Source organism: Neomonachus schauinslandi, chromosome 11 (genome assembly GCF_002201575.2).
Source record: "Neomonachus schauinslandi chromosome 11, ASM220157v2, whole genome shotgun sequence".
NCBI classification, from domain to species: domain Eukaryota; kingdom Metazoa; phylum Chordata; class Mammalia; order Carnivora; family Phocidae; genus Neomonachus; species Neomonachus schauinslandi.
The window spans coordinates 105,284,390-105,311,784 of record NC_058413.1 but is presented as its reverse complement, the minus strand read 5'-3'; the positions used below and the strand labels follow the sequence as shown (position 1 = coordinate 105,311,784).

Genomic DNA, 27,395 nt, shown 5'->3' with positions numbered 1-27,395 from the left:
GAGGGAACACAAGCAGGGGGAGTGGGAGAGGGAGAAGCAGGCTTCCCGCCGAGCAGGGAGCCCGATGCGGGGCTCGGTCTCAGGACCCCGGGATCATGACCTGAGCCAAAGGCAGACGCTTAACGACTGAGTCACCCAGGCACCCCAGTATGAACTCTTTCTTGACTGGTTTCATTCAGCGTTGTTATTTTGACATTCATCCATGTTGCTATGTGTGTCAGTAGTTCATTCCTTCATATTGCTGAGTAGTATTTCTTTGTATAAATAATCACAATTTGTTTATCCAGTGACATTTGGGTTGTTTCTGGGTTTTGGCTATTACAAATAAAGCTGTTATGAACACTCATATATACAATCATTCTGTGGACATAGGTTCTTATTCTCTTGAGTACATATCTAGGAGTGGAATGTCTGGGATGAATAGTGGGTGTATATTAATTAGTAAGAAAACTGTCAAACTGGTTCCCAAAGTAGATGTAGCAATTTGCATTCACTCCGTATCTGTGCCAACAATTAGGCAGACTGAACCATTCTATATATATAGTGGTAACTCATTAAAGTTTTAGTTTGCACTTCCCTGATGACTAACGATGACAGTCATTATTTGTGCTCATTTGTTATCCATGTATCTTCAAGGATAGAGTGTTCAAATCTTTTGCTCATTTAAAATGAGGCTGTCTTACCATTAAGTTTTGAGGGTTTTTAATATTCTAGATACAAGACTTTAATTATATATATTTTTTGCTAATGTTTTCTTCCTGTCTGTGGCTTGTCTTTTTTTCCTCAGGATTTTACTTAAATTCCAGTTAGTTAAATACATGTAGCTTGTCTTTTTATTTTTTTAAACAATGTCTTTCAGAGAGCAAAAGCTTTTAACTTTGATGAAGTGCAATTTGACACCTTTTTCATGTATCATGCTCCTGTGTCCTATTTAAGAAATTTTTGCCAGAACCCAAGGTCACTAAGATTGTCTCCTTTGCTTACTTGTAGGTATTTTATGGTTTTAGCATTTATATTTAGATCTGTGATCTCTTTTGAGATATAAAACTTTACATATATGGTGTGAGAGATAAGGGTAAAGGTTCATTTTTCTGCATTTGAATATCCAATTTGTTGAAAAGAATATCGTTTTCCAATTATATTGCCTTGGCACCTGTGTTAAAACTCATCAGTATACATGTGTATCTATTTTACTCAACTCTTGATTCTGTTCCATTAACCTATGTCTGTCTTTATCCTAATAACACAAAGTCTTGAGTATAGTAGCATTATAGTAAGTGCTGGAACCAAATAATGTAAGTTCTCCAAATTTTGTGTTTCCAAAATTGTTTTGGCTAATCTAGTTCCTATGCATTTCCATAAAAATTTTCAAATTAACTTGTCAATTTCCCCAAAAATCCTACTCTAACTTTTGTGACTGAACTGAATGTACAGATCAATTTGGAGACAATGGACATCTTAACAATATGGAGTCTTCTGATCTAAGACCACCTTATATCTCATCTTTTATTCAGGTCTTTTTTAAGTTCTCTTAGCAATGTTTTGCAGTTTTTAGTGGATAGGTCTACAGAATTTTTTCTTCAGTTTATGCTTAGGTATTTCATTTTTTCTGATGTTACTGTAAACGTATTTTTAAAAATTTCCCATTGTTTCTTGCTGAAATAATGGCAGTACGGTTGGTTTCTGTATCTCACAATCTTGATAAACTCACTTAGTAGTTCCAGTAAGTTTGTAAATTCCTTAGGATTGTGTACCTAGTCAATCATGTCAACTGTGAATAAAGACTCTTTGAAATCTTCCTTTCCAATCTCAGTGTCTCCCTCCTCCCTCTTTCTTGCCTTATTGCACTCACTAGGACCTCTCCAGTAAAGAAGTGGTGAGAGCAGACATCCTTGCCGTGTTCCTGATCTTAGGAAGAAAGCGTTCAGTCTTTCACCTTTAAGTTTCTGCATCTATTGAGATGGTTATATCCAACGTTCTTTCTAAGTCTGTGAGTATGGTAAATTGCATTGATTGATTTCCAAATGTTAAGCCAACCCTGTACTCCTTGGATAAACTCCATTTGTTTATGATGTTATTTACTAACCCGTATATATGTTCCTCAGAGATACTGGTTGTTATTTTCTTGTAATATCTTTTTTTAATAAGCCCCGAGTGATTTTTATATTGGGTAATACTTTACAGATATTGTTGGGACATATTCCCTCCTATTTCTGGAAATATTGTGTAGAATTTGTATCGTCTTTCTTAAATGCTAACTAGAATTCACTAGGAAATCCACCTGAGACTGGAGTTTTCTTTGTGGGATTTTTATAAACTCAACTTACAATTTAATAATTTAATAACTCAAATTTAATTGAATTTAAAAATTCAATTTAATAGACAGACCTATTTGTTATTTTTATTTGTTTTTTAGTGAGTTTTGGTTTATGCCTTACAATGAATTGTTCTTTCACCTAATTTTTCCAATTTGTGGGCATTAAATGATTCATAATATATCATCTTAAGGCCTGTAGGATTGGTAGTAATATCTTGCTTTTTATTTCTGACATTTCTGAATTGCGTGCATTCTCTTTAAAATTTTATTTAGAGGTTTATAAATTGTATTGCTCTTTTCAAAAGCAACAAGTTTTGATTTCATTCATTTTCTCTGATGGTTTTCTATTTGCAATATTACTGATTTCTACTGTTATCATTTCCTTCCTTTTACTTGCTTTGGGTTTAATTCGCTCTTCTTTTATTGATTCTATGTTGGAAGCTTAGATCACTGATTTGAGATCTTTCTTTTTAAATATCAGTATTTATGCTATAAATTTCTCTGTAAGTACTGCTTTAGCTGCAGCCTCAATTTTTTATGTTGTATTTTCATTTTCATTAAATCAAAGATACTGTCAAATTTCCTTTGTGACTCATGGGTTATACAGAGGTATGCTATTTAATATCCAAATATTTGGAAGTTTTCCAGAAATTTTTCTGTTATTAATTCTATTCTATTTTTAAATACTTTTTAATTCCATTGTGATCAGAGAAGTTTCTTTGTATGATTTTAATTCTTTCAAATTTGTGGATGTTTGTTTTATGACCCAGAATATAATGTATCTTGGTGGATGTTTCACATGCACTTGAAAAGAATATGTTTTCTCTTGTTGGGTGCAGTGCTCTATAAATGCCAATTATGTCAAGCTGGTTGATAATTTTGCTCAAGCCTCAGCTCTATCTTTACTAATTTACTGCCCACTTGTTCTATCAATTACTAATAAAAGGGTTTTGAAATCTCTGATTATAATTCTGGTTTTGTCTACTTCTCCTTTCAGTACTACTAATTTTATTTTCATGTATTTCAAAGCTTTGTTACTAGGTAAATAAGTATTTAGGATTGTTATGTCCTTATGTATGGCCTTCTTATCCAGTCTGTCAATCTCTGCCTTTATTTGGGGTGTTCAGACTACTTAACATTTAATATTATTATTGATATGATTGATTTTAGTCTTTATCATGCTATCCACTTTCTATTCTCTCTGTTCTTTGTTTCCTTTCCTCTTTTTTTACCCTTCTTTTGATGTTTCTTTATGATGCTATTTTATATCCATCATTACATTATTATATATACATCTTTGTTCTTGTTCTTGTTGATTTTATGGTTGTTTTATGGTTTTTAATAATCACAGTCTACCTTTAAGCATATCATACCACTTTATATGTAGAGTAAGGACCTTCTAGCAGTATACTTGCATTTCACCTCTCCCAATCTTTGTGGTATCATCATCATACATTTTACTTTCGTACTGTTTTGAGTTTATAAATGTCACAATACACTGTCAGTGTTTCTGCTTTAAATAGTAAATTAACTTAAAAAGTTTTTTTGAATTTTATTCAGTAATTGCATACATATTGATATTATTTTGTTATTTTGGAACAATCTATTTGTAATGTCAGAAAAATAAGCAATTATATTTTATTTGAAATGAAGATTTTCAATATAAGAGAAAAGGAATATAATTGTGGAATCAAAAATGTAGGTAGAACTGGATTGGCAATATCAATATTAACTCATTCCTCTACAGTTTTAATACCTATCTTTTCAAAATTGTAATAAAAAACATGTAACTTAAAATTTATCGTCTTACCTATTTTTAAGTGTATAGTTCAACAGTTAGTTAGCTACCCTTTAAAGAGATTTAGTAAGAATAAAAGTCCTTTATATTTACTTACATAATTACCACTTTTGGAGTTCTTCACTCCTTATATAGATCCAGATTTCTACCTAGAAGCATTTTTCTTCTGCCAGAAAAATTTCTTGCAGTGCTGGTCTTCCATGATAAGAGAACTCAGCTTTTATTTGTCTGCAAAGTTATTCTTTTGCCTTCCTTTTCAAAAGATATTTTTGGTGGGTCTGTTGCTACTTATTAATTTTTCTTCTCGTATGAGATCTATTTTCCTGTTTCTTTGCATACCTGGTTATTGATTGTTATATGGTAGACATTGTGAATTTTATATAATTTGGGATACTGGATTTTTTTGTATTACTTTAAATATTTGGGGGGAATTTGTTCTGCATATGGAGTGAAGTAAACTTGTAAACAATTTGATGTTTTGGCTTGCTTTTAACATTTGTTAGACAGGTGCAGAATGTCTTTTAGTGTAATCCATACAGGTCAGAGTCTTAGGGCAGAAAGAAGGGTTGAGAAGGGTACAGAGTGGATCTGGAGGGCCAAATAAAAGTTATCTGATATATAAGAGTAAATGCTTATTTTCATATCTGGTATTCCAATAGACTGTAATTTCCTTGGGGTCAAAGACAAAATGTCTTTCCCCATTTATATCCTAGAGATTAATAGTATCTCACACATAGCAGGCATTTGTTAAATGTTTGCTTTCTATATATTTTTAAAAACATAACTGTAATCTTACACTTTTCTTTTTAAAATAACATGTAGTTGTTTTAATAGTGATAGCATTTTTTAGAAAGAACTTAAAATAGTATATATTTAGTAAGTCTATTTCATCAACTTACATTTTCCTCATCCATTCCATCTTTCTAATTTTTCTTTTCTTTTCCATATCTTGCCTTCTCTTCAGTTTAGAGAAATGGAATTTGATTTCTTTTTCTTCTCCCACCTCTACATTTTCAGTAGACACCCAAAACTATTGAGAAATGAAAGATGAATATACAAAATGTTGAAATACTGATTGTGAGGTTATCTGGCTACAGACAGGAATTTCTGTAAGTTCAGTGGGAATATGCCAAGGTAGAAATAGAGGAGCGAATACACCCCTTTTAAGGTATTTCTGATTATGTCATGGGTGAGTGGCACATTGAGCTTTTGGAGGCACATGTCACAGAAAGACTAACAAAGTGCTAGTATACTGAGGTACTTAAGAACTATTTGTTGAATGGATAAATGAATAGACATACTCCAGTACTGTTTTTGTTTTTCATAAGAACAGACCTTACCTACTCTTAGTGCTGTTGACTTTTGAAGACTCTAAATCTCAAGAAGTACAGGCACCCTTCAAGAACAAAGTCTCATCATTACATCCCCAGAGTTTGTGGTTTCCCTGTGTGACATGCTATCCTAACTGGTTGCCTGTTTTCCTACTTCGAATTCATTCCCTCTCCTTCACCACATACACATTAAAGAACAAGGAGGAGAGTTTGCTATCCCCCGCAACCCTATGTATTTGTCCCTCTTAAAGCACGTATTTACTGCACTATACTGAAATATTCTTTTTACTTTTGACTCTCTCACAAATTAAAAGGAAAGATACTTGAGGGGAGGGACTATTTTATCTACCATTGTATCCCTAGCATTTAGTACTATGCCTGACATATGGTTGGTAGGCAATAAGATTTGTTGAATGAATGTATGAATTCACACCTTGATTATTTTCATTTTCATACTTAGTATACTCAATATACCAATTCTATAATCTGCCTACCACAGATTGAGGACCTGAATGAAGACATGAGCCCATATAGACATCTAGAGCTATACAGAACCTGATTATATTAACCTATAAAATGTAAGCTTACAAACATCCTTAGGTAGAGATTATCTCCACAAAAAGGACATTAAACATGGATGTCTATGGAAAAGTCCCTAAATCATATATATGTTTTAAGAACTATGTATATTTAAAATAATTCCATTCGATTAACGAAGACATGTTGAAGTTCCAAACACCATGACAATCCAAATGATTTCCCCCCAGTCTCTGCTGTGACAAGCTCTATAAGAGAAAATGTCATATTTTTCTCAAGAATTCCCACCTCTAGTCCAAGGATTAATCAATATAGAGTCAACAACATTTTCAAATTCGCTTCACTATAAAGATGCTAAACTCCTGAGTACCAGACAGTATCTAAAGATGACCCAGATGAAAGCTCATTACTAAAAGTAGAAGTTAGAGGGAAAAAAAGGATATATAGCTGATCTTGAAGTATTATTAGTAACCCTTGAGTAGTTAATGTCATCACTTTTTATCAGTTAAATCACCAAGATTTATTATTTTAAAATTAATTTTCAAGAAGACAAATGAGTTTCTAAATATATAAGATTCAAAGTTATTAATATTTCTCTTTTCTTACTGTATCAGAGACAGGCCTCCAGCCATTGTTCTCTACACGACGATACCAGCCACTATGATCCTCTTCCTGAAGATCATCACTTTTAATATGAGATGTATATTTTGCTGGAAGTTTTGTATAATCTCTAGGGCTATTAGCACACAGATCTTCAATATGTCTATGAGTGAAAATTTTATAGTATATATCAGGTGGAAATTTAACCTGTATATGGAGAAGTTCAAAGGACCATTGTAATCTAATTACAAAAAAAGGTTTACATTTTAAAAACTTACATCTTTTAAATTTCACATAAATGTGCTTTAAAACTACCAAATAAGAATTCATCCATACTTACACCACCTAATCTGAATCGTACATGAACGCCAGCAGCAGCATCTAGAAGCTCTGCCTATAAAAAAATGTATTACTCTTCAACACTGTAGATATCAATTCACTACTTCTCACTCTATCATGTTAAAATAGTTGCTGAATATTGATTATTTATGAAATAGGTCAAATAAATAAACCTCAAATAATTATTTTTAAATTAAAAATATTTTAAGATTTAATTTCTTATGGGCATCCAATAAGTAAAACAGTTTTCATGGTAACTGGAAAAATGATACTAAACTATGTTTACATTCTATGTAACATATAAGTATAAAAACCAACTGATATGTTTTTCACAGAACAGAAATTTTATATAAGTCCTCAAATATATTATTTAATTTATTAAATTTAATAAATTTAATTAATAATACTATTGAGCATTATTTTACAGGTAAATTCAGAGAAAAAATTATCATTGGCTAATTTGAGTTTAACACCAGATGACCTTTCCTAACTAGCTTTTATTAAGTCAAAAATACATGTTTAAATTTTGTAAGAATTGTCTATAATTGGTCTTCTAAATTTTAGTGCCCTGCACCAAATGCAAAGTAGAGAAAACAATTTTGGGTCCTCAGTCAGAAGACAGTTTAATCTTACCTCCTGATAATATTAAGTTAGATGAGAAAATACATGTTATCCTAAGTCATTCAGTCTGTAAAGCCTGAAAGACCACATGGACTTTTGCACAATTTTCTCCTGACTAAAGAGTATATATATACATGCATACATATATAGGGTCACAGTTCAAACATGAAAAAATATGTTTTATAACAGGATCTAAAACTTATAAAATTCATAAAATTTATACAGGTGACACTTGAACAACATGGGTTTGAAGTGTGCAGGTCAACTAATATTTTTTTGTAGTACAGTACTGTAAAAGTAATTTCTCCTCCTTATGATTTTCTTAACATGTTACTTTAGCTTACTTTAATGTAAGAATACAGTATGTAATATATATAACATATAAAATATGTGTTAATTGACTACTTATGTTATTAGTAAGGCTTCTGGTCAACAGTACGTTATTTGTAGTTGACTTCTTGGAGAGTCACAAGTTACACATGGATTTTCGACTGCATGGCGGCGGGGGGGGCGGTCAGTGCCCCTATCCCAGTGTTGTTCAAGGGTCAACTGTATGTAATTTTTAAGCAAAATTCATTATATATACACTTTTATTTCCACTAAAGTAGGCAAATCTTAAGGGTATAGCTTCGTGGATATTTTTTTCTTTCCTCTTTTAGTCAGTTAGGGTGAGAGGATGATCAAGTCAATCCAATCAGAAATTGAAGTGGGTCAAGCCTGGATTGCAGTTTTACTAATCCATATCTGGTTTGTCCACTTCTAGTTTTTCTCTATTTCTTAGAGGTGGTCCTGGTAAGTCTCTATCTCCTCAACTATGAAAGCCTATAGGAAATTCAGGTGTACTTTTGGGAAGATTTGAGTTTACTTCTTTATCCTTCTATCATCTACAAACTTAAATGGCGGTGAGGGTTGGCTGGGTATTTGAAGCAGTTCCCTTCCTTTTAGCATGACTTTGTCTCCTAAACTCATGGGAATTTTTATTTAGTAGAATAGTGTTGTTTAAAGTGGACTTAGATTAGTTGTAAATATTGACTGCAAACTCTAGGGAAATCAAAAAATAGTAAAAAAGAGGTATAATTGATAATGCTGAGAGGAAAGAAAATGTAATCATATAAGATGCTCAATTAAAACCAGAGAAGGCAGAAAAAGAATGTAATACAAAAAAAGATGGAACAAGGGCAAGAAATAGAAAACATTAACAAATATGTTAGATATCAATCACTATATTAAATGTCAATGGTCTAAATATACAAGGTAAAAGGCAGAGACTATAAACATAGATTAAAAAAATAAGATCCGGGCGCCTGGGTGGCTCAGTCGGTTAAGCGACTGCCTTCGGCTCAGGTCATGATCCTGGAGTCCCAGGATCGAGTCCCGCATCGGGCTCCCTGCTCAGCGGGGAGTCTGCTTCTCCCTCTGACCCTCCTCCCTCTCATGCTCTCTGTCTCTCATTGTCTCTCTTGCAAATAAATAAAATCTTAAAAAAAAAAAATAAAAAAAAATAAAAAAATAAGATCCAACTGTATGTTGTCTATAAAAAAACATTTTATTTATTTATTTATTTTTTTAAAGATTTTATTTATTTATTTGACAGAGAGAAACACAGTGAGAGAGGGAACACAAGCAGGGGGAGTGGGAGAGGGAGAAGCAGGCTCCCCGCAGAGCAGGGAGCCCGATGCGGGACTCGATCCCAGGATCCTGGGATCATGACCTGAGCTGAAGGCAGTCGCTTAACCAACTGAGCCACCCAGGCGCCCTATAAAAAAACATTTTAAATATAAAGACACAGATAGGTTAAAAGCAAAGTAATGGAGAAAGATATAACATATTAACTAACATTAATTATATGAAAACTGAGCAGGTATATTAATTTCAGAAAAAGCTGAATTAAGAGCAAGGAAAATTATCAGGGATAAAGAGGAGGATTACATGATGATAAAGTGGTCAATTCTCTATGAAGATATAACAATCCCTAAAGTATATATGCCTAACAACAGAGTATCAAAATATGTAAGGTAAAACCTGAAAGCACTACAAGAACTAAGAGAAATCCACTATTACAGTTGGAGAATTGAACACCTCTCTGTCAGTAACTGACATATTCAGCAGACAGAAAAATAATTAAGACCATTAAGAAACTGAACAACACTTGTAATCACCTGGACCTAACTGACATTTCTAGAACACTTCATCCAACAATAGCAAATATACACTCTTCTCAAGCTCATATGGAACATTTACCAACATAGAACATGTTATGGACCATAAAACACACCTTAACAACTGTAAAATAATAGAAATCATACAAAGCATGTTCTCAGACCCCAATGGAATTAAATTAGAAATCAGTAACAGAAGGATAGCTGAAAAGCCCAAAACTTGGAAATTCAACAATACACTTCTTAGTAACAAATGGATCAAATAAGAGGTCTCAAGAAAAATTTAAAAATACTTTGACCTAAGGGAAAATGAAAATACAGCTTATCAAAATTCATGAAATGCACAGACAACAGTGCTTAGAGGAAAATTTATAGCACTGAATAAATATATGAAAACAAGCAAGACCTGAAATCAATAATCTAGACTTCCATCTTAAGAAACTAGGAAAATAAAGCAAAAGTAAGCAGAAGTGGGGCACCTGGGTGGCTCCGTTGGTTAAGCGGCTTCCTTTGGCTCAGGTCATGATCCCAGGGTCCTGGGATAGAGCCCCGCATCGGGCTCCCTGCTCAGTAGAGAGCCTGCTTCTCCCTCTCCCTCTGCCTGCCTCTCTGCCTACTTGCGCTCTCTGTCAAATAAATAAATAAAACCTTTAAAAAAAAAAAGTAAGCATAAGAAAAGAAATGATAAAATTTAAAACAGAAATCAATGAAATTGAAACAGGAAACCAACTGAGAAAATCAAAGAAATTAAAAGCTAGATCTTTGAAAAGATCAATAAAATCAGTAAGCTTCTGACCAGGGAAACTAAGAAGGAAAAAGAGAGAGAGGGAAGACACAAATGACTAATATCAGAAAAGAGGGGCTATCACCACTGATTCCATGGGCACTAAAAGGATAATTAACAAATATTAAGAAAAACCCTATGCCTACAAATTTGATAGCCTATATGAAATTGTTCAAATGCCTGAAAGACACAACCCGACAAAACTCATACAAGCAGATATAGAAAATCTGAATAGACCTATTAAAGAAATGGAATCAATAATTAACCTTTCAAAAAAGAAAGCACCAAGCTTCGATTGGCTCAGTGGTTAACACTACCAAACATTTCAGGAGAAAATCATATCCATTCTCTGCAATCTATTCCAGAAAACAGAAGCAAAGGGAACACTTCCTAACACATTCTATGAGTCCAGCATTATCCCAATACCAAAACCAGACAGAGACACTACAAGAAAGGAAAATTACAGACGATTATCTCTCATGAACATAAATGCAAAAATCCTCAACAAAGTATTAGCAAGTCAAATTCAACAATGTATAAAAGGAATTATAGGGCGCCTGGGTGGCTCAGGTGGTTAAGTGACTGCCTTCGGCTCAGGTCATGATCCTGGAGTCCCGGGATCGAGTCCCACATCAGGCTCCCTGCTCGGCAGGGAGTCTGCTTCTCCCTCTGACCCTCCTCCCCCTCATGCTGTCTCTCTCATTCTTTGTCTCTCAAATAAATAAATAAAATCTTTAAAAAATACCAACAACAACAACAAAATAAAAGTAATTATATACCATGACCAAGTGGGATTCATTCCAGGTATGCAAGGCCATTATCAAATTACAACAGGCTAAAGAAGAAAAATCATATGATCATATCAACAATGCAGAAAAAGCATTTGATAAAATTCAATACCAATTCATGATAAAAACTCTGACAAACTAGGAATAGAGGCAAACTTCCTCAATTTGACAAAGGATATCTACAATAAACACACCTATCATATTTATTGGTGAGAAACTGTATGCTTTCCTGCTAAGATAAGGAACAAAGCAAAGATGTCCCTTCACCCTTCCTATTCAACATCATATTGGAAGTCATAGCTAATTCAATAAGAAAAAGAAATAAAAGGTATACAAATTGAAATGGAAAAAAAAAACACCTGTTTTTGTTCACAGATCACATAATCGTCTATATTAAAAATTCCAATGAATCAATGAAGAAATTCCTGGCACAAGAAAGCAACTATAATAATGTTGGGGGATACTACATTAACATACATAAGTCAATTGCTCTCTTATATACCAGCAACAAACAACTGGAATTTGAAATTCAAAACACAATGCCACTTATATTAACAACAAAAAAGTGAAATATGTAGGGTATAAATCTAACAAAATATATGAAAATCTGTATGAAGGAAACAACACTGTAATAAAAGAAGCTCTATTTTTTAAAGATTTTATTTATTTATTTGAGAGAGAGATTAAGAGAATGAGTGGGAGGAGGGGCAGAGGGAGAAACAGACTCCTGCGGAGCAGGAAGCTCACCCCAGAACCCTGAGGTCATGACCTGAGTAGAAGGCAGATGCTTAACTAACTGAGCCACCCAGGCACCCCATAAAAGAAGACCTAAATGAGAGATATTCAATGTACCTGGATAGAATGATTCAATACTGTCCAGATGCCCACTCTGCTCAATCTATAGATTCAATGCAATCTCACCCAAAATTCCACCAAGTTATTTTATAGATATGGACAAACTGATTCTAAATTTTATACAAAAATGTAAGAGACCTAGAATAACCAACATAATATTGCCATTTGCATAATTTTGAAGGAGAATAACAAAATTGGTGGACCCATCTTTAAGATTTCCCGTAATAATCAAGTGTGGTATTAGCAAAAGAAAAGACAACAGGTCAGTGGAACAGAGACAGCCTGGAAATAGCCCCACATAAATATAGTCAACTTATCTTTGATAAAACAGCAAAGGCAATTCAATAGAGTAAGGATAGTCTTAAACAAATGGTGCTGGAAAAACTGGACATCCACAAGCAAATGTTTAATTCCAATTCCAGTTAGGTAACATACAGTGTAATATTAGCTTCAGTTGTAGAATTTAGTGATTTCAACATTTCCTCTTTGATTTCCCGTTTGATCCATTCATGATTTAGTAGCATACTGTTTAAATTCCATGTATCTGTGGGCTTTTCACTTTTTTTCTTGTGGTTGACTTCTAGTTTCATAGCATTGTGATCAGAAAAGGTGTGTGGCATGACTTCAATCTTTCTGTATTTGTTGATGCCTATTTTGTGACCTAATATGTGATCCACTCTGGAGAATGTGAGAAGAATGTGTATTCTGCTGTTTTAGGATGGAATGTTCTGAATATATCTGTTAAGTACATCTGGTCCAGTTAGTCATTCAAAGCTACTGTTTCCCTGTTTATTTTCTGTTTAGATGATTTGTCCATTGATGTACATGGAGTGTTAATGTTCTCTACTATTATCTACTATATTATCAATGAGTTCCTTTATTTGTTTCATATATCAGGTGCTCCCATGTTGGGTGCATAAATATTTATAATTGTTGTATCTTCTTGTTGGATTATCCCTTTTATTATGATATAGTGCCTTTCTTTACCTCTTGTTACAGTCTTTAAAGTCTATCTGTCTGATATAAATATTGCTACTACCTCTTTGACACTCATTAACACAATAGATGTTTCTCCATCCTTTCACTTTCAATCTGCAGGTGTCATTAGGTTTGAAATGAGGTTCTTGTATACAGCATATAGATGGGTCTTGTTTTTTTATCCATTCTGACACCGTACGTCTTTTGATTGGAACATTTAGTCCATTTACACTCAAAGTAATTATTGATAGATATGTATATACTGCTATTTTATTACCTGTTTTGTGGTTGTTTTTGGAAATTTTCTCTGATCCTTTTTTATCTTTCTCTCTTTCACGTTTTGCTGATTTTCTTCAGTGATATATTTGGATTTCTTTCTCTATATTCTTTGCATGTTTATTAGTGGTTTTCAATACATGGTTACCATTAGGTTTGTATATAACTTCTTCAGATAGCAGTCTATATTATATTGGTGGTCACTCAAATTTGAACCCCTTCTTTTCTCCTCTCCTTCCCACATTTTAGGTATATGTTATTATATTTTACATCTTTTTAATGTGAGTTCCTTGACTGATTTTTACAGAAATATTCATTTCTACTGCTTTTGTGTTTCCTGCCTTTATACCGTCACTTTTGGTCTCTACTTTCCACTCAAAGGATCGCTTTAATATTTCTTGCAGGGTTGGTTTAGTGGTCATGAACTCCACTGGTTTTTATTTGTCTGAGAAACTCTTCATCTCTCCTTCTATTCTGAATGACAGCCTTGCTGCATAGAGTATTCTTGCCTACAGATTTTCCCCATTCAGCATTTTGAATATATCATGCCACTCTCTTCTGGCTTGCCAAGTTTCTGTTGAAAAATCTCCTGCTAGCCTTATGGGTTTTCCTTTATTCCCTTTATAAGCAGTTAAGGACTTCTTTTGGCTTGCTGTTTTTTAAGGTTTTCTTTCCTTATCACTATTTTTTTTAAAGATTTTATTTATTTATTTGACAGAGAGATAGAGAGCACAAGTAGGCAGAGCTGCAGGCAGAGGGAGAGGGAGAAGCAGTCTCTCTGCTGAGCAGGGAGCCTGATGTGGGGCTCGATCCCAGGACCTGGGATCATGACCTGCCGAAGGCAGCCACTTAACCAACTGAGCCACCCAGATGCCCCTCCTTATCACTATATTTTGCAAATTAAATATGTCTTGGTGTTGGCTTGCTTTTGTTGATTTTGATGGGAGTTCTCTGTGCCTCCTGTATCTGGATGTCTGTTTCCTTCTCCATATTAGGGAAGTTTTCAGCTATTATTTCTTCAAATAAATCTTCTGCCCCCTTTCTCTCTTCTTCCTTTGGTACTCCAATAATACAAATGTTACTACGTTTATTGGAGTCATTCAGTTCCCTGAGTCTATTCTCATGTTGCACAATTGCCTTTTCTCTCTTTTGTTCAGCTTCATTGTTTTCCATTACTTTGTCTTCTAGGTCATTAATTCTTTCCTCTGCTTCTTCCAGTTTACTGTTCATTGCCTCAAGTGTGTTTCTAATCCTGTGTATTGCACTCTTCATCTCTGATTCTTTTTTAACTCTTTTATCTCTGTGGTAAGGGTCTCATTGATGTCTTATATTATTTTAAGTATCCTTATGATCGTTGCTTTAAATTCTCCATCAAGCATGTTACTTTATATCTGTTTCAGTTAGATCTCTGGTGGTGGCCTTATCTTTTTCCTTCATTTGGGATAAGTTCCTCTGTCTTCACATTTTGCCTAATTCTCTGCCTTCTTCTCTGTGTTAGAAAAGCCAGTTATGTCTCCTGCTCCTGAAAGTAATGGCCTTATGAAGAAGAGGTCATATAGTGTCCAGGGACTGGTACTTCAGGGAATATCTCCAGTGTGTGCTGTGTGCATTCTGCTGATGTGTTCTCTGCTCTATCCTTTAAGCCAGTCATCTACAGAGGCTCTCCTTGCTTGCTGTGGGAAGTGTTTGGTCCTTGGCTTGAATGTGGCGAGTTTTAACTAGGTGTGCTCTGGTCTGCTTCTGAAATGAGACCTATTATTACCTCCACCAGAACTGAGGCCCTGCAAAACTCTCTGGTACAGAGGCGTGGTATGAGCAGGAGTTTGTGCTGGTCTTCCTGGGGAGAGGTCCACCACACTGGGACTGAGGCAGGTGTGACTGAGAAGGGCAGTTCCACCAGGGCCGGGAGTGGTGGTGGCATAGGACTTGGTGTATGCAAGTTAGGCAGCCAGTATCAGTGCTGCACTACTTCCCACAGGTGGCTCTGTGTTTATGCTGAGGGGCAGGGTTGGGAAATGGTGCTGGCCAGCTCCTCTGTTCCCAGAGAGGTGTGTCTGTGAATGCTGCCTCTGAGGGACACACTCTGAGAAGAGCAAATAATCACCCCCTGAGTGCCCTAGGTGTTCTTAAGATTGCTGTTTCCAAGCTGTCTGCTCCTGGGATGTTTGCCCGCTTTCTCTCCAGGAGTAGGGCAGTACCCTCCAGGCTCTATCCCAGCCAAGCCGGCTGACCTTTAAAACTCCAGATTTTATTAAGCCCTGCTGGTTACAAGAACCCACAAAATTCAGTCCCTCTCATTCTCCAAGCCAATGGCTTTGAGGAAATGTTCTCCTTGTGTGTTTCCTGTGTGCTCCTGTCTCTTGCCCTTCTCCGTGACCACAGCTCACTTCATAGTACCCATGATCTATTTCTCCTTTAAACCATGTCTCTGCACTTCCTACCTTCTTTGATGTGGCTTCTGCTCTTCTTTTAGCTGTGGAATTTGTTATGTTGGTCTTCAGGTCAATTTCTGGGGTATTTAGGATGATCTGATAGTTATCTACTTATATTTGTGGGATGAGACAAGCCTAGGGTCCTCCTACTCCATTGCCATCTTCCTGCTCTCTCAAAACTAGACTCTTAAATACAGAGAACCAACTGATAGTTTCAGAGGGGAGATGGGTGAGGGGGATGGGTGAAATAGATGAAGGGGATTAAGAGGTACAACTTTCAGTTTTAAAATAAATAAGTCACGGAGATGAAAACTACAGCACAGGGAATATAGTCAATAACACTGTAATGACATAGTATGGTGACTACACTATACTTATCTTGATGAGCACTGAGTAATATATAGAATTGTCAAATCAATATGTTGTACATTTGACAGTAATATAACAGTGTATGTTAATTATACTTCAATAAATATAATTAAGAGGGAAGAAAGAAAAAGAAAAAGGCAGAAGGAGAAACTATTATAGATTCTAAGACATTAGAAAGATCATTAGAGAATATTATAAATAATTTTAGTAAATAAACTTGAAAATTTAAGTGAAATGGACAACTTCCTAGAAAAATACAACTTATCAAATTTAGCACAAAAATAAATATAAGATAGGAATAGATCTGTAACTATAAAGGTGATTCTGACAGTTATTCTTAGTGCTCCCTAGTCTACTATTTTCCTGATGGTGGAGGATTTTATGTGTGTAAACTGACAACTTAATTCTAAAATTTACATGGAAATACAAAACATCCAACAATAGCCTGGAAGTGTCTTCTTGAAGAATTACAAAATGGGAGTACTTCTCTACCATATAATACACTTGTTATAAACCTGTAATAATACAAACCTATAGTAATTATGACAAGGGTAGAAAAATAGACCATGGAAAAGAATAGAAAATGCATAAACAGACCCATACAAAAATGGTTACTTGATTTATGATAAAAGTGGCATGGAGAGCAGTGGAGAAAGGACTATCTTTTTAATAAATAATGTTTCATCATTTGGATATCTATATGGAAGAATATGAAAGTGACTTCTACCTCACACCATATACAAAATATCAACCCCAGGTGTACTGCAGATCTAAATATGAAAGGCCAATCAATAAAGGTTATATATAATATAGGAAAATTCTTTCATGACTTCAGGGTTGGTGAAGTTTATAAAAAGCACCAACCATATACAAAGGGGTTGATAATTTAAACTACATTAAAATTAAGAACTCTGTTCACCAAAAGACAGTCTTGTTTCAAAATATTAACCTAGGGATTGGGGAAAGAGGATGGAAATGTAGATGAAGCAGGACTGGCTGTGAATTGCTAATTGTTGAAGTTAGGGGATGGGTACATGTGGTTTATTACTTTATTCTTTCTACTTCTGTATATGTTTGACGTTTTTTGTGGTAAAAAAAAAAAAAAAAAACAGTGGGAAGACCATCTTAAGAGTGACAAGTCAAATCATATAATGAAAAACGATTTGTGCAGCACAGAGAACGGACAAAGGGCTTGTGTGAAAAATATATAAAGAACTGCTTAAAGCCCAGAAAAATAAGAGACAATACACACATAGAAGGCACGAAAAAAAATGTCAAGAGCTCAGCTGATCTGGGAGGATGGTCGTTGAGCTGTCGGGTGTCAGAAGAGCCAATGAAGGAAACAAGCAGAAAGGGAAAGAAAGCTTTTAATCACTTACTGTAATGGTACTAAGTAAGAGTTGGAGCCTCTAACACTGGAGGAGGCAAGGATTCCACCTGGTCATCTCCCCCCCTCCTCACCCAGGGCTGCAGCGTTTGAGAGTGAAGTGGAGCAGACACGAGTCCTCTCACTGTTAGGGAGTCCCAACTTTCAAAACTCTGAGGCGTGACTGTGTGGGGTAGGGGGTAGCAAGGAGATTAAGGGAGGAGAGTCTGCGAGGACTGACTCAGAGTGGGACAGCACAGGGGCCTGAAGCCTCAGATTGAGAACTAAGAATGAAGGCGCTGGGACCAAAAATTTAAGTATGCCTAAAGGGAGGACTGTCCCTAAAAAGCGGATAATATTAAGCACTGGTAATGATGCAGAACACCAAGAATTCCAAAAGATTGATGATGGTTAACACAAATTGTACAGTAACTTTGGAAAAGAGTCTGAAATTCCATTTCTGGGTGGAGTAGAAATTTGTATACATGTGCACAGGACAGATGAATAAGAATATTCCCAAAAGCAGTCTTTGTAACAGACTCAAACTGGAAAAAACAATACAAATGTCAATCAACTGTAGAACGAATAAACAGCAGTATATTCATAAAATGAAATAACTGTCATTATTTTTTAGAAAATGAATAAAATTCAGCCACACAAATGCAATGTTGAATGGTAAGATACAGAAGCGCACCAGAGGATTCTATTTACATACGGTTCAAAAATAGAGAAGACTGAAAAAAACAAAACAAAACAAAACAAAAAAACAAAGCTTCAATTCAAAATAGTGGTTGCCTCTTGGGAGCAGGGAGTTGGCCGAGATGTGCAGAGCACCGGAAGGCAGGGGTCTGAAGTGTGAGACTCTGATCTGGGTGATGGTTACATGGGGGATTGTTTGTGATGATTCACTGAGCTACACATTTATGTTTTATGAACTTTTCTATGTGTGCGTCACACTTCAAGATAAAGTTTTTTAAAAGAAACACATATAAGCACATTTATAAAGCGGTCACACATTTTGAAGGGAAAAAACAGATGCTGTATGAATAAATAACATCCTCACCTCTTTAGGATCAATATATTTCACTATCTGACGTGGCTCTCCTTGTCTTCTGATATCAATCAGTCTTTTATAGTGTTGGAATATAGCGACATTCTAAAGGTTCAAGCACATAAGATTCTATGGTCAAAACTGGATTTTCTACCTCTAAGTTAAGCTTTGTGCCTAACCAGGGCAAAATGAGTAAGAACCATAAAATTGACTTTATGTATGTAAACTAGATTTTAGAAATATTATCCACTCAGGGTTTGCTTTGGCAAGCTAGGAAATACTGGTTTTATTCTCACAGAGTTTTACCCTTAACTTTGGGACTACATCATTAGCAACTATAAATAAAATACCCAGAATGTTGGTGGAGTCACTTCTATGTACTCCAGAGTAAACCAGGAAAAAGACAAAACAGCCTACTGGTTAAGAACATTGAGTACGGCATAGCATTATCTGGGTTGAACTGTTAGTGTGACGGTGGACAAGCTGCTTAGCTTCTCCACTCAGTTTCTCATCCAAACAACTGGAATGACAGGGATATCTCATACAGCTATGGTGAGGAATTAATGAGTTAATATTTGTAAAGCACTTAAAACAACTTCTGGCACAAGAAAGCACTAAATAATTATTATCTTATTATCATTCCAGAAACCTCGGTCCTGTAGTAATGCCATTGATTTACAAACCCAATCTACTATTCATGTTAGCACAGTATTTAGTCAGATGACTCCAAACAATTCTTCTATCTCAGAAAACTATTTCTTTGGTAACATTCTCCGTTTACCCTATGCCCCAAAAAGCCCTTAGTAACTCTTGGTAAACTTCCCCTGCTGCCCCAGTATGCTTACATCAAATCAAATCAATTCAAACTGAAGTAACCCACAGCACCAATATGACAATTTGAAGCCCCACTGCAGTTGTCTGTGGAAATGGTGCAGCTCACATCAGCTGACAAAGATGGCACCTGCCATTCCCATCTGCCTGTCTGGCTGGCAGGGAAGGAAAAGAACTTGTATGTTGGTGAACAAAGAAGCTGGGTGGGATGACAGTGAAAGCTGGTCCAACATGTCCTGTAGGCTGTAAAATGCCTTTTTTGTTGTTGTTGTTGTTCAAGCGATTTTAATGATTGGAATGCACAATTTTTTAAATACGCAAATAAAAAGTTTTAAAACCTGCAGGAAAAAAAAAAAAAAGAAGTACAACAGATCAATGAAACCAGGAGCTGGTTCTTTGAAAAGATCAATAAAATTGATAAACCTTTAGCCAGACTCATTAAAAAAAAAAAAGAAAACAAAACAAAAAAGAAAGAGAGGGAGAGAGAGAAGACTCAAATAAACAAAATCAGAAACGAAAGAGGAGAAATAACCAACAGCACAGAAATACAAAGGATTATAAGAGAATATTATGAAAAACTATATGTCAACAAATTGGACAACCTAGAAGAAATGGAGAAATTCCTAGAAACATATATCCTCCCAAAACTGAAACATGAAACAAAAAATGTGAAGACTGATAACCACCAAAGAAACTGAATCAGTAATCAAAAAACTCCCAAAAAACAAAAGTCCCAGGGCCAGATGGCTTAACAGGCAAATTCTACCAAATATTTAAAGAAGAGTTAATACCTATTTTTCTTAAACTATTCCAAAAAGATAGAAGAGAAAGAAAACTTCCAAATTCATTCTATGAGGCCAGCATTACCTTGATATTAAAACCAAACAGACACTGCTAAAAAAGAGAACTACAGTCTAATATCTCTGATGAACAGATGCAAATATTCTCAACAAAATATTAGCAAACTGAATCCAAGAATAAATTTAAAAAATGATTCAAAATGATTAAGTGAGATTTATTTCTGGGTTGCAAAGGTGATTCAACATTCACAAATCAATCAGTGTGACACATCACATCTACAAGAGAGAGGATAAAAACCATATGGTTACTTCAGGGGTGCCTTGGTGGCTCAGTTGGTTAAGCGTCTCTTGATTTCAGCTCAGGTCATGATCTCAGGGTTGTGAGATCAAGCCCTGTGTTGGGTTCCATGCTGAGTGTGGAGCCTGCATAAGATTCTTTCTCTCCCTCTCCCTTTGCCCCTCCCCTTTCTCTTAAAAAAAAAAAAAGAAAGAAAAGAGGCCTCAGAGAGATCCCTCACCCCTCCCACCACATGAGGACATAGCAAGAAGACAACTGTTCACCTATGAACTAGAAAGCGGGTCCTTACCAGACACCAAATCTGCTGGTGCCATGATTTTAGACTTTCCAGACTCCAGAACTGTAAGAAATATATTTCTGTTATTTATAATCTATCCAGTCTATTGTAGTGCAGCCCAAATGGATTAAGACAGCTATCAAAGTTTGACCTAAATAATGTCAGAATACATTTCTTCCTCAAGTTCACATGGAACATTTACAAAAATAGACTTTAAGCCAGGCAAGTTTCAACAAATTTCAAGTTATTAAAATCATATAAATAACCGGCTTCAGTGGAATTAAACCAGAAATCAGCAACAGAAAGGTAATTAGAAAACTCCTAAATATTTGGTAATTAAGCAACATACTTTTTAAAAAAAATTTACTTATTTATCTGAGAGAGAGAACACAAGCAAGGGGAGGGGCAGAGGGAGAGAGAGAAGCAGACTCCCGACTAAGCAAGGAGCCCAATGCGGGGCTTGATCCCAGGACCCTGAGATCATGACCTGAGCTGAAGGCAGTCACTTAACCCACTGAGCCACCCAGGCACCTATAAGCAACACCAGGCTAGCTCAGTTGGTAGAGCATGCAACTCTTGATCTTGGGGTTGTGAGTTCGAGCCCCATGTTGGGTGGAAAGATTACTTAAAAATAAAATCTTTAAAATCAATCAATCATGGGTCAAAAAAATCACAATGGAAATTATAAAATATTTTAAATTGAAATGTAATAAATATGACATATCAAAACCTGTGGGATACATCTAAGGGAATGTTCAGGGAGAATTTAAATGCTTTAAATACATATATTATTAAAAAAGAATAAATGTGTAAAATCTAAGATCTAATGTTCCATCTCAAGAAGTGTGAAACAGAACAGCAAACCAAACTCCCTCAAAAGATGAAGGAAAACACAATAAAGATCAGCAGTTAATGAAATGTAGAGTTAAAATAGAGAAAACCCACAAAGCCAAAAACCAGGGTTGGTTTTTTTTTTAAAGATTAAGACAGATGTAGAAAAATAGAGAGAAAACAGATATGAGAAATACCATCCCAATCTTACAGACATTAAAAGTACAGTGAGAGGAGATTATAAACAACTTTAGGCAAATAAATTTGACAATTTTAAGAAAATGGACAGATTCCTTGAAAAGTAACATCAAAATGGGCATAGGAAGAAATACAGTTTTGAACAGTCCCGTATTATTAAAGAAATGGAATCCCTAATTAGAAACCTCTCATAAAGAAAACTCCTAGCACACAATGTTTTGCTAATGTATTCTCCCAAATATTTATAGAAGAAATAGCATTAATCGCACAAATTCTTTCAGATAATATAACAGAAAGAATACTTCCCAATTCCCTTTAGGAGGCCAGCATAATCTTGATATCAAGATCTGGGAAGTATATGACAAAAAAGAAAAATTACATTCATGAGCAAATATGCAAAAATCCTAAATTAAAGTTGATAAAGGAAATTTTCAACTTTTAATGCTTGTGGGTCCTATTCCTGGACTCCAGGGGAGGCTATACTTTAACATTTACCAAGGTGAAAATGACTAGGCAAAACTTCAAAGCATGGATTCTGTTTCTTCCCTGAGCACACACTATATCTGCTTCATTAAAGAAAATAACCAGGAAGGAGCATTCTGAACATAAAAGAAAAAGGAAGAAACTTCCCTGGTTCCTGTAAGACTGAAGTCTACAGCCCTGCATATATTAGAAACTTAAGATAAGGTCTACAACTTTCTAAAATGTTCTTTGTCTAATAATTTGTAACTCTTTATGTATAAAATGTATATAACCTTACACCAAATGTTCTCCCTTACCAAAGCACTCTCTTCTTTGTAAAGACTGTGTATCCAGGGCAGCTGTCCTAACTTGGACTTGAAAGAAACTCTCTTTTTTTCCTAGAAATTCTAAAAGGTTTGTTCATTTGTGTCAATAAAGTTTAGCAGATCAAATCCAGGATATATCAAAAAGGGTAATAATACATCATAGTGAAGTGGAATTTATTCCAGGAATACAAGGTTGGTTTAACGTTTGAATATCAAGCAATGAAATTCACCACATGGAAAGAATGAAGACAGACCATATGATCATACAGTAAATGCAGCAAAAGCATTTGATAAAATTCAACACCCAGAGTTTTCATAACAACAAGAATAAAAAGCAAACTAGGAATAAAGTTAAATTCCCCAAACTGATGGTAAGTTTTCACAAAAAAACTACAGGTAACATCTTAGCTGATGGTGGAATATTACATGCCTTCGGGGTTCAACAAAAGGGCAAGAATGTCCATAATTACTGCTTCTATTCAATCTTGCACTGGAGGGTCTAATCAGTGCAATAAAGAAATAAAAGGTATAAAGTTTGCAAAGAAAAAATAAAAGTTGTCATTCAAGGATGACATGCTTAAGTGGAAAATCCAAAGGAATCTATAAAAAAGCAATTAGAAATAATAAGTGCACATTAGGTTGGCAAATAAAAATAAACTATATTTCTATAAACTAGAAATGAACTAGAAAATAAAATTTAAAAATAATACCACTTACAGCAGAATCAAGAAATGCCAAGTACCCAGAAGTTAAATGAAAGATGTTTAAGACTTCTACACTGCAAACTACAAAACATTATGAGAAAAAATTTTAAAGATCTAATAAACAAAGATATGCACCATGTTCATGAAAACTCAGTGTAGAAAAATATCAGTTCTCTCCCAAATTGATCTACTGATTCAATACCAATTATATAATCTCCACAATAATTTTTGCAAAAATTAATGAACTGATTCTACTATTTACATGGAAATGCAAAAGCCCTAGAATAGCTATGACAATCATGAAGAACATCAAAATTGGAGGCCTGTAGTGCCCTATACCCATATTTCTGATAGAGCTACAGTTACTGAGACAGTGTGGTATTGACTCAAATAAAGACAAATAGACCCATGCAACTGAACAGAGACGATAGAAAAGACACCCCTGCAATTTACTATGGAAAGAATGGTATTTTCAGTAAAAGGTACTTAATCATTTGGTTATCCATAAAGACAAAAATGAACTTTGTCCATACCTCTCAGCATCACAAACATTAATTTGAGATGGATACTAGGTCTCAATCTACAACTAAAGCAATTAAGCCTCTAGAAAAAATATAAGGAAAATATCTTTTGGCTTCAGGTTACATAAACATTTCCCCCAGATTTATTTTAATATATTTGACAAGGAATACTGTCCTGGGTGAGTTGGGTGTCCACCTTGGGATCTCTTTCCCCACTGGAGAAAGGAAAGGCCCAGTGGGCTCCTGAGGGCTGCCTTGTGCCTGGTGATGTGATCGAAGTGAAACCCCTCCTCTTATCCTTCTAATGTGGTCCTTCCTGTTCTCTCTGGTCCTGGGCTCTGGGATTTTCACAAGAGTGCTTTCTATGGATAGTTGTTAGTTGGTCTTCTTGTGAGGGGGACTGAAGTTGAGAATGACCTATGTTGCCATTTTGATATTGTCACCTCTTTAGGTAAACTTTTTTTTTTTAAAGATTTATTTACTTATTTGAGAGAGAGAAAGACAGCATGCAGAGGGGAGGGCAGAGGGAGAGAGAGCATCTCAAGCAGACTCCACCGTGAGTGCGGAGCCCAACATGAGGCTTGCTCTCACTACTCGGAGATCATGACCTGAGCCGAACTCAGGAGTTGGACACAACTGACTGAGCCACCCAGGCACCCCTAGGTCAACATTTCTTATACAGGACACAGAAAACACTAACTATAAAGAACAAGTGATAAATTGGATTTAATGAAAATTAAAGACTTGTCATTATCAAAAAACACCTTTAAGAATGCAATGAGGCCAGTATGAAGAAAATACCTGCAACACACGTATTCAATAAAGGACTTCTGTTCAGGATATATGAGAGACTCCTCAAAGTGAATGTTGACAGCGTAATAGTGGATGTAATGGGATTTGGGGATTTGAAGATTGGGAGGACAGGTAAAAAAGAAAAGGAGGGGTAGGGATATTTATATCCTCATCATACATAATAAGTCACATAATCTTATGTTAGCATGATGGAACAAGGAACAAAGGTTTAAGGGCGCCTGGGTGGCTCAGTCGTTAAGCGTCTGCCTTCAGCTCAGGTCATGATCCCATGGTCCTGGGATCGAGCCCCACATCGGGCTCCCTCCTCGGCGGGAAGCCTGCTCTCCCTCTCCCACTCCTGCTGCTTGTGTTCCCTCTCTCGCTATCTCTGTCTCTGTCAAATAAATAAATGAAATCTTAAAAAAAAAAAAAAGAAACAAAGGTTTAAATATTCTTTAAAGAAGTAAGGTAACAAATAGAGGAACTAAAAAGTAATCATATATGATACTGGGAGGGGAGATTAGCAAGGCTGTGTAAGGGATAAGCAAGATAAGCTCTCAATTATCTTTGCAGAAAGTCAACGGGTCACTTCTAAAGTTGATAAATAAAAAATAATTATACAAGAATATTATGCAGAAATACAGAAATAACTACTACAAGATCTAAAACAAAAAACAGTTAAAAGTGGTTCCCTTTAGGGGCGCCTGGGTGGCTCAGTTGGTTGAGCGACTGCCTTCGGCTCAGGTCATGATCCTGGAGTCCCTGGATCGAGTCCCGCATCGGGCTCCCTGCTCGGCAGGGAGTCTGCTTCTCCCTCTGACCCTCCTCCCTCTCATGCTCTCTGTATCTCATTCTCTCTGTCTCAAATAAATAAATAAAATCTTTAAAAAAAAAAGTGGTTCCCTTTAGGATATGAGGGTAGAGAAGAGTATGAGAGGGTAAAAGAAGTGCTTTTATTTGTAAGTTCTCCTACATTATTTTACTTAATGAAATATATATATATTATTTTTATTTAAAATATTCAAATGTGAGAAAATGCCTTCATTTACATTAGTTTGACTATGCAGATTATTCGTTTATAAGGCCACGTAATGTGTTAAAATTAGGCATCCTTATTTAGAAGTCATCCTCTGAGCCACTTGAAGCAGAATGTTTCTAGACTTAAGATCAAATGTATTCTCTTTGAATCTCAGAACTATTATGGTTCCATGACTTTCATGGTTAGCTTCTCTTCAGTTTCTAACCACTTTTTAAATGCAACTGTGCAGTCATACCTTCTGTTGCAGGGGTACCATTTTATCTTCTGATACAACCTGCTTAGAGACATTCAACATACTGATCTTATCTAAACTGATCACCATTTTTATTTCATTTTTTTAATTTTCTAAATTTTTTTTTACATCATTGATTTCCCTTAAATATCAGTTGATCCTTGGTTGTGCATTAATACTTAAGAATGAAGGTCTATGTCAATTTTTCCAGGGAACTAGTCGGAGTATCCTGAGCTTTTTTGTAAGTCTCCATTTTCCCATTGTTGTCACATATGAATGGGAAGATGGTCTGGGAGCTTTGTAATGTGGGTGGAATAAGATAATCAATAGACTTTCGGGGGGGTGGGGTATGCTTAGGTAGCCAGCAATCAAGCACAGTGTCTTTCAAATACTAAAATTAAGAGACTTTTACGTGTAGTGCCAAATCCACAATAGAATTAGCTTTTCCAAATAAATAGTTCACTTAATTTTTTACAAAAGAGATAAGCCATCAGGGTTTTTCCCCTAATAGTAAATATCCATCTACAAGCAAATTTTTTGACCAATGGTAAATATCCATTTACCTGTAGCTTTGGGGCTTGAAGTGACAGCACGGACATCTGTCACAGCTACACTGCATACAAGTAACCTTGTACGTAACCAAGTAACCAAGTAGTGCCTACGGTCATTCTCCTTCCAGATCTTTTAAATTGCTAACTCCAAATCGCTTCTCGGCCTTTTGGCTAAGATCAAGTGTAAATTGCTAACTCAGAAGTGATACAAAATTCAGAGTTGAAATAAAATTTTAGAGGTTAAAGCCAAATAACCCTAGTAGTGATACTTTTGTTGATCACAGCCATTATCGAAGTGACTGGCCCTGACCAGGAGCTCAGTAAGGATTTGTGAGGCTAACAAGATAACTAATTAATGTTAAGTTTTTTAACTTCTAAAAAACGTGTGGTTTTAAAGCAAAGGGTGGTACACAAATCCGTAAATATACTAAAAACTATTGAACTGTACACTTTCAACAGGTGAACCTTATGATATATAAATTATATTGCTATCAAGCTGTAAAAAATAAACTCACAAGGAAACATTTCCAGGCCTTCTGAATGATTCTGGCAGCTTTATCCCTCTCTGTAAGTTCTGACTCCTCTTCCCAAGGCATTTGAAAGTCCTAAAATAAAAAAAGGGTATATTCAAAATCTCTTTATAAACTCCATTATGAAACTCACTAGAACTCAAGAAAAAAAGAAGTTGAGTAAAGGAAATAATACTGATGAGATTTGGTATAAAAATAATTTTAATAAAAATAAAAATTGTTACCTACTATTGATTGCCTTATATGCTCCAATTTGTTTCTTTTTCTAATTTATTTATTTATTTATTTTATTTTATTTTTTTTAAAGATTTTATTTTTATTTATTCATTTGAGAGAGAATGAGATAGAGAGAGCATGAGAGGGGAGAGGGTCAGAGGGAGAAGAAGACTCCCTGCCGAGCAG

At 35.3% G+C, this 27,395-nt stretch overlaps 1 protein-coding gene across 1 annotated transcript in view; it reads right to left on the bottom strand.

Annotated features, from left to right (window-relative positions):
- The window catches only part of C11H11orf65 (chromosome 11 C11orf65 homolog), a 46,051-nt gene extending 18,992 nt beyond the window's left edge, over positions 1-27,059 (bottom strand). The window contains exons 1-5 of the mRNA XM_021696511.1: positions 26,979-27,059; positions 18,614-18,706; positions 6,924-6,977; positions 6,590-6,790; positions 5,015-5,145 (exon numbers count right to left, since the gene is read on the bottom strand). Coding sequence (XP_021552186.1) covers positions 5,015-5,145; positions 6,590-6,790; positions 6,924-6,977; positions 18,614-18,706; positions 26,979-27,059 — 560 coding nt within the window. The remainder of the gene's footprint in view (positions 1-5,014; positions 5,146-6,589; positions 6,791-6,923; positions 6,978-18,613; positions 18,707-26,978) is intronic.
- Positions 27,060-27,395: the final 336 nt, after the last annotated feature.